Source organism: Bos indicus x Bos taurus, chromosome 7 (assembly GCF_003369695.1).
Source record: "Bos indicus x Bos taurus breed Angus x Brahman F1 hybrid chromosome 7, Bos_hybrid_MaternalHap_v2.0, whole genome shotgun sequence".
Lineage (NCBI taxonomy): Eukaryota > Metazoa > Chordata > Mammalia > Artiodactyla > Bovidae > Bos > Bos indicus x Bos taurus.
Genome location: NC_040082.1, coordinates 88,738,142 through 88,755,979, shown reverse-complemented (window position 1 = coordinate 88,755,979; position 17,838 = coordinate 88,738,142). Strand labels below are relative to the sequence as shown.

The 17,838-nt window shown below is 40.3% G+C and overlaps 1 protein-coding gene across 1 annotated transcript; it reads left to right on the top strand.

Annotated features, from left to right (window-relative positions):
* Window positions 1-7,045: 7,045 nt before the first annotated feature.
* IL5 (interleukin 5) lies at window positions 7,046-10,188 on the top strand. Its single transcript, XM_027548850.1, has 4 exons — window positions 7,046-7,231; window positions 7,438-7,470; window positions 9,494-9,622; window positions 9,730-10,188. The coding sequence occupies exons 1-4, from the start codon at window positions 7,088-7,090 to the stop codon at window positions 9,826-9,828; spliced, it is 405 nt and encodes a 134-aa protein (XP_027404651.1). The 5' UTR covers window positions 7,046-7,087; the 3' UTR covers window positions 9,829-10,188.
* The last annotated feature ends 7,650 nt before the right edge of the window (window positions 10,189-17,838 follow it).

Here is a 17,838-nt window from a genome sequence, read left to right as displayed (position 1 = left end):
AAGAATCTCCTGCCAATGCAGGAGAAACAGGTTGGGCCCCTGGGTCAGGAAGATCCCATGGAGGAGGAAATGGCAACCTGCTCTAGTATTCTTGCCTGGAAAACTCCATGGACAGAGGAGTCTGGCAGGCTATAGTCCATAGGGTTGCAAAGAGTGAGATACAACTGGGCACAAATGCACGCACGCAATGTGTCTTTCTATCCTTTGATTTTTAAACCCTTTTAATGTCATTTTAGGCTTCAGGTGGCTCAATGGGTAAAGAATATGCAGGAAACACAAGAGACGCAGGTTCCATCTCTGGGCTGGGAAGACCCCCTGGAGATGGATATCCTTTGGAGAAGGCAACCCACTCCAGTATTCTTGCCTGGAGAACCCCATGGACAGAGGACCCTGGTGGGCTATAGTCCATGGGGTTGCAAAGAGTCAGACACTACTGAATTGATGGAGCACAGTGTCATTTTGCATGAAGTGAACTGTTATTCCTGATAAATTTGATTGTATTTCTCATATTTTGTGCTTTTTCCTTCTATTTCTCCTTTCTAGGTTTCTGGATTGGCGGAGTTTTCATTATTCTCTTGTTTTATTTTACTGGTTTTGAAGTTGCACATTCTATTTTGATTATTTTAATAGCTATCCTTGAATTTTTCACCTGCCTATTTTGAAATCTGAAGTTAATATCTTAAGTATCCTTTCAAACAGTATAAGAACCACTGAATTTAATTCCATCTTAAGTTTCCACATTATCAGTGTTTAGAATATTTTTCCATATTGTCTTGAAAGACCCAATCTATTTTCTAAACCAGGATTATTTATGTTTACCAACATATTTATCAACCTTTTTTATTAGAACTTCTTCTTTGGTTCATTTCATAGCATTCCTTTTTGGTTCATTTCTCTCATTATATTCTAGTGCTAAAGAACCTTGAGGGAAAGAAATCCATCCCACAGAGCTGATATCAAGATTAAACAAAGTTATTTTGTGAAAGTGCTTTATAAATGGTAAAACACAGGCTTCCCTGGTGGCTTAGTGGTAAAGAATCCACCTGCCAATGCAGGAGACATGGGTTCAATCCCTCATCCAGAAAGATGACACACAGCTAAGCCCATGCACCACAACTATTGAACCTGTGCTCCAGAGTTGGGAAGCCACAACTTCTGAAGACTGCGCACCCTAGATCCCATGCTCCACAGCAGGAGAAGCCCGTGCACTGCAACTATAGTAGCCCCTGCTCGCTGTAACTAGACAAAAAAGGCCGCACAGCCATGAAGACCCAGCATAGCCAAAAATAAATAAAGTTGTTTTTTAATGGTACAACACTGTAAAAATATGATTTATTTTTTGTGCATTGAATATTTTTACAGGGTTTATCTGGTAAAATGTAACAAAGCTATTAAAATGAGCATGTAAGTTTCTCAGCATAAGGAAATATTTTTTAAAATTATACATAGAGCTTTTTAGTAGCATTATTTGTAATCGTGGAATACTAGCAACAACCCAAATGGTGAGGTAAACTGTGGTACACCAATTCCATCTAACTTTAAAAATGGCTTCTCCAGTGGCTCAGTGGTAAATAATCTGCCTGCCAGTGCAGGAGACACAGGAGATATGGGTTTGATCCCTGGCTTGGGATGATCCCCTGGAAAGGAAATGGCAACACACTCCAGTATTCTTGCCTGGAAAATCTCATGGACAGAAGAGCCTTGTGGGCTGCAGTCCATGGGGTCACAAAGAGTTGAGCACAAGTGAGCACATAGGCATGCAACCTTTAAAATACTACATGGAGGAGAAGTATTAATAAGCAAAAAAAGATAAAATTCCACGTCATTGATTATAACTCTGTAAAGCTGTCTTAGTAAAGACTGGAAGTGGTCAACAAAAATCTGATAGTTGCTATGCCAAGGGGAAGTTGTTCTGTGTTTATTTTTCTATGATGTTATTCATTAATTTAAAAATTATTCAAAAGATATACTTGGAGATTGAAAGGATGAGAGTTAGAGTAAAATCAAGAAAAAGAGATGCTATCATTTTACATTTAGTCACTGCAAAAAAAAAAATGTGGCAGCATGCTCTGTTGATTGATTAGAATCAGTTCATAGAAAAGTCATTTGACCTTAATGACTATACAGTTAGTTAAAAAAAAAAAAAAACACACTTATCCTTATCAGTTTTTAAAAACCATGTTGCCAATTTGGAAGCCACTAATAGAGACAAAGGGCTTCCCTTGTAGCTCAGTCGGTAAAGAATCTGCCTGCAGTGCAGGAGACCTGGGTTCAATCCCTGGGTTGGGAAGGTCCCCTGGAGAAGCAAATGGCAACCCACCCCAGTATCCTTGCCTGGAAAATCTCATGGACAGAGGAGCCTGGTGGGCTGCAGTACATGGGGTTGCAAAGAGTCTGGCATCACTGAGTGACTAACACTTACTTACTTCCTTTCTTACTAATAAAGATTTTAGGAAAACAGGATGGGTGCTGCCTACTAGTACAACTTTTCAACAACAAAGTCCTTCTTCTAGACTATAAAATTATTAGTAATTCTTTAAAATTCTGTGTACTGATTGCTAATTTCTTTCTAGTCTCCTAAAATAACGTGGGTTTTTTGTAAATGACATGGTAGTTGACATTGACTTGTTCTCTATCGATGAGCTTACAATTTTGCTCTATCCTTTTTCCAGGAGTCCTACCAAAGTTTCTGTCATCAGGCTCTTAGCCCCAGGGAACAGACTCCTTCAGTTTCTACAGTATTCACATTAATGTGTTCATCTAACACAACCATGTTTGTTGTGTTAGTTGCTTAGTGTGTCCGACTCTTTGCAACTCCATTGACTGTAGCAATAAACACAACTAAGGGTCTGATTGTTTATTCAATAAACACTGAGTGTATACAATAAGCTGCTCAATGAGGATAAAGAGATCAATTAAATAAAACTCTTATTCTCAAGGTGTTTACAATCTAGTGAAGTAAAGAGTTCCCAAGTGCATGACACTTACAGGATACAAAGTCTTTTTACCTAATAATAATAATATAAACAATCCTTAACTTCTTTTCAACTTGCAAGGTTATTTTTAATAACCTTTTTATTTTATGTAGCCTTAGATTTGCAGGAAAGTTGCACGATTATAGAGAGAGTTCTGAGGTACTCTGTACCCAGTTCCCTCTTTTGTTCATGTTATCATAGTAGCTATTTCACAGCTGGGTAACCAACACCGGCACATTACCAGACTCCACCGTTTTGAGAGGGTTTTCTTAGTTTTTCCTTATCCTTTGTCTGTCTGGGACCTCATCCAGCATACTACATTGCATTTAGTCATCATGTTGTTTTAAATTACTCTGAGCTGTGACAGTTTTCAGACTTTACTTGTTTTTGATCACCTTGACAGTTTAAGAGTACTGGTCAGGTATTTATTCCTTCAGTTTGGGTATGTGTAGTATTTTTCTCATGGTTAGATAGAGGTTTTGAGTTTGGGGGGAGTAAGACCACAAAAATAAAATGCCCTTCTCATTACATCATGTTAAGGGAACACACAAGCAACATGACCTTTGACTGCTGATGTTGACCTTGATCACCCAGCTGAAGTTTGCCAGGTTTCTCCATTGCAAAGTTACTCCTCTCGTAATCCCCTTTCCAGACTGCACTCTTTGAATTGTATCCTACACTTATCTTAAGTGTATCCCACACTGAAAGGGAATTATACTCCATTTCCTTGAGGCTAGAATATCTACAAAAATTACTTGGTTATCCATTTCAAATAGAGCAGAGTGTACACGTTGGTCCCAAACTCCCTGTCTTCTCTTCCTCCATTCTGCCCACCGCCCCCCCAATACTGAACCCCGGCAACCATAAATTCATTAGCTAAGTCTGTGAGTCTGTTTCTGTTTCATAAATAAGTTCATTTGTATCATTTCTTTTTGAAATGGATAACCAACAAGGTCCTACTGTACAGCACAAGGAACTCTGCTCAATGTTGTGGGGCAGCCAAATGCCAGGGAGGTTTGAGGGAGAGTGGATATGTGTATATGTTTGGCTGAGTCCCTTTGCCATCCATCTGAAACTATCCCAACATTGTTAATCGACTATACTTCAATATAAAATAAAAAATTTTAATTACCTGGAATTCTGCACAAGAGATTAAAATGATTAACTTTTGTTTGAAGTTTTACATTAATAAACCTCTTTCAAATACATTATTTTATGGTCCCTGCTCAGAGAGAGTTTGCAATCAGGTTGGGGAGATCAGACTAACAGGGGAATAGTTAATGACTTATGACAATATTATAAGAAATGTAATACTGTACATTCATGTTCATAATGGCATTATTCACAATAGCTAAAAGATGGAAGCAACCATAAATGTCCATTGATAAATGAATGGATAAACAAAATGTGATATATACTGCCATGGCCTGAGTTTAATCCCTGATTGTGGAACTAATCCCACAGGTGGTGTGGCATGATCAAAAAAAAAAAAAGAGGAAGGAAATTCTGCCACATGCTATGAGATGGATGAACCTTGAGGACTCTATTCTAGGTGAAATAAGCCAGTCAGTAAATGACAAATACTGTATGATTCCACTTATGTGAGTTACCTAGAACAGTCAAATCTGCAGAGACAGAAAGTAGAAGCGTGGTTGCCAGGGGCTGGGAGGGAGCGGCGAAAAAGAGAGTTGTTTAATGTGTACAGAGTTTCAGCTTTGCAAGATAAAAAAGTGTTCTGGAAATGGGTTGTACAACATTATGAATGTACTTAACACTAATGAACTATATACTTTAAAATGGTTGATGCCACATTTTATGTCACATGCATTTTACCACAGTTTTTAAAAGCTTTCAGGTATCTAATTTTGAATAAGAGGATTTTTAAATAACTTGCCCTCCAATAGGGACCCATGGTTATACTATAGATCAGAGGCTGAGAAACAGCACCCTGTATGGTTTTGAAAACTATGAATTGCCAAAATTTAAAAATCAGGAGATTGTACATGATACTCAGGATTTCTGACTTCTTTGAGAAATTGGATGATTTGGCAACATAAGCCCAAGGATGTCATATGGCAACAGTCAGCTGGAGCTGAGCAGCGCTTGCCACCTGGAGACAGACCACTCTGCTGCAGTTTTCTGCAGCCCCACCATCTGTGTTGGGTCACACCTGGCCCATTTCACTCATTTTTGTAACCAGCCAGCATGACTCCCCAAAAATGGTGGTTGGTGAGCTTTTCTCCTGCTTTAGTGAATACTAGTACAGTGGTATCTTAGTCCTCCACCACCTAGATTCCCTGTGCAACTCTATAACAGGGAGAAGTTTAAAACTCAGAACTTTGTGTATTTAAGGTACTAAAATAACAAGTAACATGGCAGGTGCTCTGAAACCTTCATCTAAGCCCACACTTTCTCGGCATAGCCCGTAGAAGTCAAGGAAAAACAGCAAACTCTCTGTGAAATCTTCTGGGGAGAGAAGGCTCTGCTATAATCAGCTTTGGTTTTGAGAGCACCATTTTAAGGGCACCATGACCTAGTCCATTGTGATTCCTACCTCACTACCTCACTCCTGAAGTCTCAAAAAAAAAAAAAGGTTTTTCGAGTGTTCAAACAGAGTCCAAAAGTTTAGCACAAACAAAACCAGATGTGAAGGCTGCTACTGAACTCCCACACTACTTTTACCCTATCTGTTCAGAGGTGTGACTACACACACAGGGCATCGACACGGAACCACTTTGGGAGGCTCACTGAAATTCTCCATCACAAGCCATGGCTTACACCTCCATTATGTGTGCTCAGGCCAGGGAAGAAGGAGGAATGTAGTCTAGAAGAGGGCCCCATTTTACTCCCTCCCGGAATTATGTGGCCTACCCAGGGTGTGAAAGGATTTCCCCTCACTTTGTGGGATATGAATGTGATGGGTATTTTTGGTTTCCTTCCTAGGATCTAGGTCCCTCTTACTACTACCTAGGACCCTAGATTTCTCAGCTATGCAATTCAAGTGGGATGAAGCCCACCTCCAGCTACATGGAGAGCTAATCAGTATATCACATAGCCCTGGCCACAGTTTAGGGGGGAACATGGGATCAAGGGTGAATAAGGCTGAATTCTAGAACTTATAATTGAGCAATCAGAAAAACACAATTTGCTTTCCTCTGTGGCTCACGAACAGGGTACATATAGATTTAAAAGTTTGGACATCATATTGGGTCTACAGTGACCCAAGGAATGGGTCACTGGCTGAGAATGGAGACAAAAGTCCCTGAGGCAAGCAACGTAAAGGAGCCTCCACCCTGGATCATTTGACTGTATGAGATAACAAGTCCCTCATTTGGCTTCAACCAGTTTGAGTTAGATTTTGATTACTGGCAATAGAAAGAAAGTTAAAGTTAAGTTGCTCAGTTGTGTCCAACTCTTTGTGACCCTGTGGACGGTATCCCACCAGGCTCCTCCATCCATGGGATTCTCCAGGCAAGAATACTAGGGTGGGTTGCCATTTCCTTCTCCAGGGGATCTTCCCAACCCAGGGATCGAACCCAGGTCTCCCACATTGCAGGTAGATGCTTCAACCTCTGAGCCACTAGAAAGGATCCTAATCAAGAGTGCAGTGAACACAACCTGACTGCTAAGTTTTGATGGTCTCTAATCACCATCTTCAATCACCAGTATTTTCAATTTCTTTCTTACAACTGCATTAGAGTTTACTTGATTTGAAAATAACTTCTCAGTATTTACATATTTCAGCATAAAATTCTATGTAGTGGTTACATTATACTTCTTTTTATACTCATCTTTTAAAAGGAAATTCAATCTTCTGACTTCAAGACATGCAAATGTGGGGCAATGATATATCAGTCTAAGGATTTTCTTTGGTAACAAGAAATGTTTTTAAAGGGGAAAAATAGGGATTTTGATTATTATTAAAAGATAAATGTAAAACTATAAGATACAGGCATTGGAAATATTTAGTTTCATGATATGCCACTATTAAGCATTCTCTATCTGATTGTTAGAAATTATTCATTTCCTCAAAGGGAGAGAATAAATTGGTTGGGTATGCAATCTTGTACTATGCACTTTCTTTGCCAAGGCAAACGCTGAACGTTTCAGTCATGAGAATGCATCTGCATTTGACTTTAGTAGCTCTTGGAGCTGCTTATGTTTGTGCCAATGCTGTAGAAAGTACCATGAATAGACTGGTGGCAGAGACCTTGACACTGCTCTCCTCTCATCGAACTCTGCTGATAGGTGATGGGGTAATTTTCTTTTTGATTCCTACAGCCTTTAAAATATATAGGTAATCATTTGTGGTGGCTAATTTTTAAAGATCTGTCATTAGTCATGAAATTATGAGAGAGTTAATACAAATATAATTGATAACCATACGACTAGCAAGCATTTTTACTAAAAGTTACGAGTGTTAGAGTGCTTTTAAAATGAATGTATTTCCTTTCCTTTTCAGAACTTGATGATTCCTACTCCTCAGCATACAAATGTAAGTTAAATCATGATTTGATAAATGATTGAGTGAATAAGTGAATTTCATATTTTAAGCTATAAAGCAAAGTTATCACTGGAATGATTTACTTTTCTCCATTTTGTTTTTATATGTGTAAATACAAAAGTATGTACTTAAAAATAATAGGAATGTCTTTATAACAAGTAAAATCCATTAAATAAGTGGATCAGGCCCTCTGGTGATGTCAGTTCTACATTTCAAAGAGCCTCGGGTCAGGCATTCTTTTTTTTTTTGGTATTTAATGTCTTTTTTGCTATACTTTAAAAATTAATTTATTTTTTAAATTGAAGTATAGATGATTTACAATGTTGTGTTAATTTCAGGTATACAAAGTGATTCAGTTACATGTCTGTGTGTTTACATATACATTATTTTATATATATTGTTTTTCAGATTCTTTTCCCTCCTTTCCATATGTTATTATAAAATAGAGTGATAGGTGATACTCAATAGGTCCTCGTTGTTTATCTATTTTATATAGAGTAGTGTGTATATGTTACTCCCAAATTCCTAATCTATCCCTTCCTTCTACCTTTCTCCTTTGCTAACCATAAGTTTGTTTTCTATATCTGTGACTCTGTTTTGTAAATAAGTTCCTTTGTATCACTTTTTTAGGTTCGACATATAAGTGATATATGATATTTGTCTTTCTCTGTCTGACTTACTTCACTTAGTATGATAGTTTCTAGATCCATCCCTGTTGCTGAAAATGACATTATTTCATTCCTTTGATAGTTGAATAATAGTCCATTGTGTGTATATATACACCACATCTTCTTTATTCATTCATCTGTCAATGGACATTGGCTATTGTAAATAGCACTTCTTTCTACAAAAATCCCATATTCAGTGAGAGGATCCTCCTAGTCTCCATTCCACTCTGACCACCCATGACTTTCCTCACTTTTATGTCCTTCTGAAACGTGAGCAAGTTAGGGTTATACTTTTAGAATCATGATCAGTAGACATTAAAACATACAATGAATGCCCTATATTAATATGTGTGCCATTTCTACATATTTAAATTATTATGGTTATATAAAGGAATTGCATACATTTAACGGAGAAGGTGATGGCACCCCACTCCAGTACTCTTGCCTGGAAAATCCCATGGACGGAGGAGCCTGGTAGGCTGCAGACCATGGGGTTGCGAAGAGTCGGACACGACTGAGCAACTTCACTTTCACTTTTCACTTCATGCATTGGAGAAGGAAATGGCAACCCACTCCAGTGTTCTTGCCTGGAGAATCCCAGGGACAGCAGAGCCTGGTGGGCTGCCATCTCTGGGGTTGCACAGAGTCGGACACGACTGAAGTGACTTAGCAGCAGCAGCAGCAGCATACATTTAAAGTAAGTCATGGTTGTATTAAAATGTAAAATATATGATTTTATTGCTGCTGCTAAGTCGCTTCAGTCGTCTCTGACTCTGTGAGACCCCATGGACTGCAGCCCACTAGGCTCCCCAGTCCCTGGGATTCTCCAGGCAAGAACACTGGAGTGGGTTGCCATTTCCTTCTCCAAAGCATGAAAGTGGAAAGTGAAAGTGAAGTCGCTCAGTCGTGTCCGACTCTTCTCGACCCCATGGACTGCAGCCTACCAGGCTCCTCCATCCATGGGATTTTCCAGGCAACAGTACTGGAGTGGGGTGCCATTGCCTTCTCCCATATGATTTTATTAGTCTAACTAAAATAAAATTACCAGCTAGAACTACAAAAGGAAACTCATGTGAGGTCAATCAGTATTGTAGTTACATTATACTTCCTCAACATTTTAACTTTGGTTAAGGAGTTAATTTATATCATTTGTAAAACTCCTCAGTTAATTACAAAAATTTTATCTACTTTTGGAAATTATATCTCACTGTGAAGTGGTCTGGAAAAGGAACAAGTAAAACATTCTTTGGAGAACGGAACTCATGTAAACAACACAACTAACTTCTGGGACCAAATTTTTATACCTTGTCTTGATCATTTATTGTTTTTAAATCTTCCTCATTTAGCACCAACTGTGCATTGAAGAAGTCTTTCAGGGAATAGACACATTGAAGAATCAAACTGCACAAGGGGATGCTGTGAAAAAAATATTCCAAAACTTGTCTTTAATAAAAGAATACATAGACCTCCAAAAAGTAAGCTAAAAACATTTAGTGGAAACTGAAGTATACTTGTCTGGCTCTGCCTACATTTATGGGGATTGACAGTTTCCTACAATGCTTATTGTCTGTTCTTTTCACAGAGGAAGTGTGGAGGAGAAAGATGGAGAGTGAAACAATTCCTAGACTACCTGCAAGTTTTTCTTGGTGTGATTAACACAGAGTGGACAATGGAAAGTTGAGATCTACCTCTTTCACTGTAGTGAAAGTTTCTGGAGGAGGAGAAGGAGGTTTTAATGCAACAAGGATGAGGGCCAACCAATGGTGGAGCCTTAATATTCAGTGTAATTAAACTTCAGAAGCAAAGTAAATATTTTAGGCATACAACAGTTTTACCTCACACAGGCAGAAAGTGCATAAAAACAAAAAATTTAAGTTGTATTTCAGATGTCAGAATCACTGAAGTATTTTCCACCAGTTTGCTCCAGGCAAAATAGATACATATATATATATATACTTTCTATCTTATTTAACATAACATTTTGTAAAATGTCTGTTAATTTAATATTATTTATGAAATAATTGAGAACTTAGAAAATTAATATTTATTTCACCTTAAGCTATGTTTCAATAAAACAAAAATAGACAACCCTAGTTCAGTTTGTTGCTGGCCTTTGTCTTACTCCTGAAGTGAGCACAATCTGGGTGAGACCATGCTGAGTTTGGAGGTCTTTCCCATCTCCTGGGTGGCAGACGTGGCAGGTTGCTAGGTGTGCTGCGGGTGGATGTGACCCAGTGGGACTGAATGGGGAAGGAGGCAGCAGGGACAGAGACAGCAGCAGGCAGAGGCTGAAGCCTGGCTTCTGCTCCACTATGCCCAGAGACTAGGATGGTGCAGGCTAAACGGCAGGTGAGGCATGAATGAGTGAATGAACGAATGAATGATTATGAGGGCTGGCCAGAGAATTCAAATGAGTTTCACCACTTCGCTAGGAGAGGAGGGCACTGTAGGAATCTGTATTTAGGTCTCTTTCCAGTCTATGAGAAGCACGTTGCAGACCAGTCGCACTGCCAGTGTGGGGAAGGGGCTGGAAATGCTCTTTGTGGAGCCCGGAGCACTGTGGACCTTGGGGAGTTTTTCACCACACCTGACATTGTGGCCTAACAACGGGCAGAGAAGCACTGGTAGGCAGTTATAACGGGGAGACTCTGTTCTAGAGGTGCCCACCGTCTATATTCCCAGGGAAGAACAGCATTAGGCAGAACAACAACCCAATCAGCCTGTTTACCACTATCGGTACCATATTTGAAAGTTCCTCTGCTTGAGGAAATTTCTGAAGCATTCAGAAAATACGTGTTTTAAAGATGTACTTTAAAACTGAAATCTGGGGTTCGATCTCTGATCTGGGAAGATCCCACAGGCCACGGAACAACTAAGCCCATGTGCCACAGCTACTGAACCTGTGATCTAGAGCCTGGGAGCCGCAACTACTGAAGCCCACATGCCCTGCAGCCCATGCTCTGCAACAAGTCACAGGAATGAGAAGCCCTCCAACCATACCAAGAGCACAGCCCCCGCTCACCGCAACTAGAGAAAAGCCTGAACAGCCAGAAATAAATTAAAAACAAAACAAAACAAAAACCTGAGACCTGAAGGAGAGGCCCAGTAACAACATTTATTATGCCACTAATTCCTTCCTTCGTTTACTGATCACAGGTCCAGTACAGTGAGCTGGGAGAGTGCTGCACACATGTTCTAGAGGGGCTTACAGATGGTGCCCTTAACCTGGCATTAGCTGCGTGGATTGCACATGTTGTGCTCCACTGCTTGTGTGACAGAACTACTCCTGCTGTTTCTGGGAGTGGGAGAGGGGCCAGGGCCATCACACACAGACTCCCAGTGGGAGAATGCAAGTCCTTTTGTGCAAGAAGACGCATTTGCCTTCCAGTGCAAACTCAGGCAAGGTGGTCAGCACTCTGCTGTGGCTTAGGTTCCCAGTCTGTGCACCCACTAAGCTCCAAGAGCTGGGGCTGAGCTGATTAAGAGATGTCAGCACAGCACCACGCTGAGTACTCTCGAAACTGACAGGAAACAGGAAACTCAATTTGAGAAGAGACTGAATGTCAGTTTAACTCAAGTCAGCAAATATTTATTGAGCTCCCATATGTTCCAGGATTGTTCTAGGAACTAGGATTCATCAGTGAATAAACAGGACAAAATTCCCTGCCCTTGTAAACGTATGTGTCTGTGTTAAGTTGCTTCAGTCATGTCCTGTTCTTTGCGGTCCCGTGGACTGTAACCCATTAGGCTTCTCTGTCTATGGAATTCTCCAGGCAAGAACACTGGAGTGGGCTGCCATTTCCTCCTCTAGGGGATCTTTCTGACCCAGGGATCAAGTCTGTATCTCCTGTGTCTCCTACATCACAGATTCTTTACTGCTGAGTCAAACAGGGAAACTATACATATATATATATATACATTAGTTTATATATACATATATATGTATATGCTGCTGCTGCTGCTGCTAAGTCACTTCAGTCGTGTCCAACTCTGTGCGACCCCATAGACAGCAGCCCACCAGACTCCACTGGGACTCTCCAGGCAAGAACACTGGAATGGGTTGCCATTTCCTTCTCCAATGCATGAAAGTGAAAAGTGAAAGTGAAGTCGCTCAGTCGTGTCCGACCCTTAGCATGGACTGCAGCCTACCAGGTCCTCCGTCCACGGGACCTTCCAGGCAAGAGTACTGGAGTGGGGTGCCATTGCCTTCTCTGATATATGTATATAACTCTCTCTATATATATATCTAATGGAATACTACTTAGCCATAAAAAGAATGAAAATTTCCCATTTGTAACATGGATGGACCTGGAGGGTATTATGCTTAGTGAATTAAATCAGACAAAGAAAGACAAATACTGTGTGTTATCACTTATATGCAGAATCTAAAAAATTAAACAGGTGAATGTAACAAAAAAGAAACAGACTTATGGATATAGAGAACAAACTGGTTACCAGTGGAGAGGAGCCGGCAGGGGAGGCAATATTGAGGTAATGATTAAGAGGCACAAAGTACTATGTATAAAATAAATAAGCTACAAGGATATGTTATACAGTACAGGGAATACAGTAAATATTGTATAATCATATAAGTGGAGTATAATCTATACAAATTTTGAATCAGTATATTGTAGACCTGAAACAAATAATATTGTAAATCAACTGTACCTCAATTTTTAAAATAAAAATAAAATTAATTTGGCAAGAAAAAACTGTCATTTTCCCACTTCTTTATCAAGGTCCAATATAGTTATTGTGGATTTAAGGCTGGAATATCCTATCTAAAGTCCTACTCATCAACTCTTACCAATCTACCAGTCTCAGAGAAGCCAAAAGCTATAAGGGTTGCATGGCACTCACAGAAATGGAACTTCTTACACCTACCAAGGATTTTTAAGGTGGAAACAATGATTCCCCAGCTAAGTCTGTAAAACAATTCCAATCAGGTGGCCCCTGGTCAGGGATAGGGGGACTCCTATGAGTTATATGAACCACTTCCTCACCTAGGCCTGACTACTGTGGGGCTCCAGAACCCAGGACAGCAGAGGAGAGGGCCTGGCAGGCTCCAGGTTACAGAAGGACTTGCATGAGTCTTGTTTGCCCTCTCAAAAGCTTATTCCAATAAAAGAGCATCTATTTGCTCTCTGCCTTAATGACGCTGCTGTTAATGGCCAGTGGGAGGCACCAGATTGAGATATCAGGCTAAGTTTTGGAGGGACACAGAGGAACCTTCCCAGAGAATACCTTAACACAATGCGTTTAAAACCAAAGCCCCCTCTCTGTCATCCATCCCCATCTCCTCAAAGCTACTGCTGCTGCTCTTGCTTGTCCTTCTTTGTCCTTTTCCTTTGAGGTTCCCTACGTGGCTAATACAATCATGACTACCTTCGTATTTAACTTATATTTAGAGTACATCACGAGAAACACTGGAAGAAGCACAAGCTGGAATCAAGATTGCTGGGAGAAATATCAATAACTTCAGATATGCAGATGACACCACCCTTATGGCAGAAAGTGAAGAGGAGCTAAAGAGCCTCTTGATGAAAGTGAAAGAAGAGAGTGAAAAAGTTGGCTTAAAGCTCAACATTCAGAAAACTAAGATTATGGCATCCGGTCCCATCACTTCATGGCAAATAGATGGGGAAACGGTGGAAACAGTGGCTGACTTTATTTGGGGGGGGGGGGCTCCAAAATCACTGCAGATGGTGACTGCAGCCATGAAATTAAAAGACACTTACTCCATGGAAGGAAAGTTATGACCAACCTAGACAGCATATTAAAAATCAGAGACATTACTTTGCCGACAAAGGTCTGTCTAGTCAAGGCTATGGTTTTTCCAGTAGTCATGTATGGATGTGAGAGTTGGACTCTAAAGAAAGCTGAGTACCAAAGAATTGATGCTTTTGATCTGTGGTGTTGGAGAAGACTCTTGAGAGTCCCTTGGACTGCAAGGAGGTCCAACCAGTCCATCCTAAAGGAGATCAGTCCTGAGTGTTCATTGGAGGACTGATATTGAAACTGAAACTCCAATACTTTGGCCACCTGATGTGAAGAGCTGACTCATTTGTAAAGACCCTGATGCTGGGAAGGATTGAGGGCAGGAGGAGAAGGGGACGACAGAGGATGAGATGGCTGGATGGCATCACCGACTCGATGGACATGAGTTTGGGTAAACTCCGGGAGCTGGTAATGGACAGGGAGGCCTGGCGTGCTGCAGTCCATGGGGTCTCAAAGAGTTGGATACGACTGAGTGACTGAACTGAACTGAACCTTCCTATCATCCTTCTGGAAGACTCCCTGACTTTAAACCTCTGTGCCCTTCCATCAACCATTCAGCTTCTGGAATGTCTCTCTGATTCCCCGTCTCCATCATGCCTCAGTTGAGGCCCTCACCTGTCACCTAGACTAAGCCATCACCAGCTCCCTACTTCAGGCTCTTCCCACACCTGCCAAGTCAGGGCTGTTGATAAAATAGACTCATGTCCACATGTCACTGCTGCAAACAAAACCCTCTGGCTTTCAAGTCCATTTTCTTTACAGGTCATACCATTGTCCCTTCCAAGCGCTACCATTCAGAAACACAGGCATCTCTCATTAAACATTGCTTGAAAGAAAATGCTGAACAGAGGCCTCATTACCATCATTTTAAATGGGAAAACTTTTCATGCATTACATCTTAATCCAAAATCCTCAACCAATTTTCCAAAACATAAAACACAGTAAAATGCCTGTGTATAACCAATAAGCTGACATACTAGGCTGTAAAATATTTTAAGGTTTATATTTCTGTATTTGTTTGTTTAATAAATTGTAGTGAAATAAGAATGTAAAATATTTAAAACTGTACTTCCTGATCATGAAACCATTACTATGGCTTCTTTATCCTAATAATGTGCTACATGTCCCCTTAGTTGACATTCTGAGCCTTTCCAGTTGTTTTCTGTGAACTTCAATATGCTACCAATTATATTGGGAATAAACCTAAAGGTTTTCTCTGTTGAGCTCCCTGCCTCATCACTCTGTTTAAAAATGCATCAGGGTTGGGGGACATATACATAGTATTGTATTTTGAAAGGCATATGTATTCTATGAATAAATGTTCTATGTGGAAAACTGGGAAGAAGTTCTGTAGGGAACGCAAGCTCTTCCCAGCATACCCGGGACTTTTTTCACCTCTGTGCCTTTACTCACCCTGTCTCAGTACGTCTGTCTTTTCCTACGCAGGGAACCTGCAATTATCCTTTGGATGTTTTCATTCATCCCTCTATCTCCACTCTCACAGCCAGGCTCCAATACTAGCTAATTACACTAATTAGTTACACTAATATCTTTGATTCTCTCTCTGCCTAGCCCAGCAGTATTAGATGCCCTGCATTACTTTCAGCATTCCTCTATCAGAGACCTTGTTTTTATTTTATTTTTTTTGGCTGCATCTCTACAGAACAGCTTGTCAGATTTTGGCTCCCTGACCAGCAATGGGACCTGGGCCCTCAGCAATGAAAGTGCAGTCTTAACCCCTGGACTAGCCAGAGAATTCCCATTTTAGAGCTCTTGTTTTTATATTGCAGTCTTTCAGATCCATCTTATACAACTCTGAATATGCATCAGTCAGAATCATCTAGAGGATGCTAAAGTAATAAATTACCTCTGGATCCCAGCGGAGGGAGACAAGGGGAGTTTCTTTCTTAATTGCACTGTGGGTGTCAACTGGACAGCCCTGCACAGCAGCTGTCCTCCATGGGTTGGCTCAGTGTTCAGGACGCTTCCATCCCAGGGTGCTGCCATACCAATAGCTGCCGGCTGTCCAATGGTTAACCACTGCAAGGGGCATGGGTCTGATCCTTGTTCAGGGAACTAAGATCCTGCATGTTGCGTGGTTTCACCAAAAAACAAAAAAACAAAACAATTGCTTTTTTCCATTATCTTTGGAGAATCACACCTCAGTTCTAGAAATCATACCATCACATGGAGGCAGGAAGACACACATCAAGTCTCAGCAAGTATGTCTGCCCATCACATCCTGCAGAAGCATTGAAAGGAGAAAGAATACCTTAGAACAGTCCAGAGAAAGGGCAAAGGAGAGGGGAGCTGATATGCTGGGCTCCCTTTTCTCTCCCATACCCCATTAGTCAAGGTTTACTCTACCGGAGCTTCCCTCCCTGTACTTTCAAGTCACATCACCTGGTCGTCAGCAGCCACACGAGAGGCCAGACCTCATTTCACAGTGTGACATTCCATCTACATCTGCAAGAGAGGGCATACAAACATGTGTCCTATTCCAGACAGGAATTCCCAAAACTGATGCCAGAAGGCAAAGGAACCCAGAAGGGTTCTACAACCAATAAAGAAATCTGATCAATCATCTAAAATCTTCCCACAAAGAATACACAAAGGCCAGAGAGTTCTCTTGGTAAGTCTCCACAAATTTCCAAGTCAACATGTAATTCCAAACATACATAAACTTTTACAGAAAATAAAATGGAATACTTTACAGCTCATTTTATGAAACTAATACATACTGTAGTAAAATCTGAGGGGGATTGTATAAGAATAGAAAATTATGATCCTAAACTCATGAACATGGATGCAAAAACTGTAAACAAATGTTATCAATTCATGTCCAGTACGTATAAAAATATATTGTGTAATAAACTAAGTTGAATTTATTTCAAGAATTCAAGATTAACTAGATTACAAATCCATTAATATAATTTACCACATTAACCAAAGAGATAAACTGCATTATATTGATGAAATAAAACAATTACTGAAATTTAAAATCCATTTATTGTAACTACTTTCAGCAGGGTTGAAATAGAAAGAAATGTCTTTCAACTGATAAGCTTACAGCAAATACCACACTCAATGGTGATGACTAAATGTATTTCTTAGAAAGTGTGGACCATGCAAGAAAACCTGTAGGACCACTGAAGGTAGGTGTGAACTGCACAGTCAGCAGGAAGCACCGTTTATATCACAGACATTGTAGATTGTAGATTTGAATATGAATCATGAGGGTTTCCTAGTCTTTAGGAAAGACGGTGTGGCCAGTATATTACATCATCTTCCTTCACGTCTTTCTTACCTCACTTCCCCGTTCTCCTCAGCATCACCAACCTAGGCTTATAACTGCCAAATAAAGTGTCAGCTCTCCAATCCTTGCCTCACGTTCTGCTTTCTGAGGAGAACTGGGCCATGACAATCGGTATCAGGTGTGATGAATCCTTGGAATGGAATTTTGGAGTTGGATCACTCACCTCTGTAGAATAATAAGAGCTTTTTTTGCTGAGAATACGTGGACTGGCAATAACTTCTGATGTGTAGAGGCTTGGGAATGTCTTAAGCTTTAAACTCTGGCTAATTTGGGTGAAGGGAAAATGGAGAACAAGGCAATGGCAGTTAAAGTGGCCGGGAACTTATGGGAACCATGTTGTTAATAATTACAAGGATTGCAGAGTACTCTCCTGACCTTACCAAAAGAGAATGAATGATGGGTTCAGGACAATCCAATTTCACTCTAAGATATGCTCCAATTGCTAGAATATTCTATAGCAACTTTAAAGGAGGCCCTTATCTCCTACAGTCTCAGGGCCAATAATCAGAGTCAGATCTCAGATAGCCTGTATAATTTAAGGCCCAATTAGAAGACAGAAAGTGTACTGGTTACTTTAATAGAATTGAATATTAATAA

Excerpts from the sequence above, each read along its gene's own strand:
- IL5 (XM_027548850.1), top strand. The coding sequence starts at position 7,088 with ATGAGAATGCATCTGCATTTGACTTTAGTAGCTCTTGGAGCTGCTTAT. Across the intron at positions 7,232-7,437 it reads CTCTGCTGATAGGTGATGGG|AACTTGATGATTCCTACTCC; the intron begins GTAATTTTCTTT and ends TTTCCTTTTCAG. Across the intron at positions 7,471-9,493 it reads CTACTCCTCAGCATACAAAT|CACCAACTGTGCATTGAAGA; the intron begins GTAAGTTAAATC and ends TTCCTCATTTAG.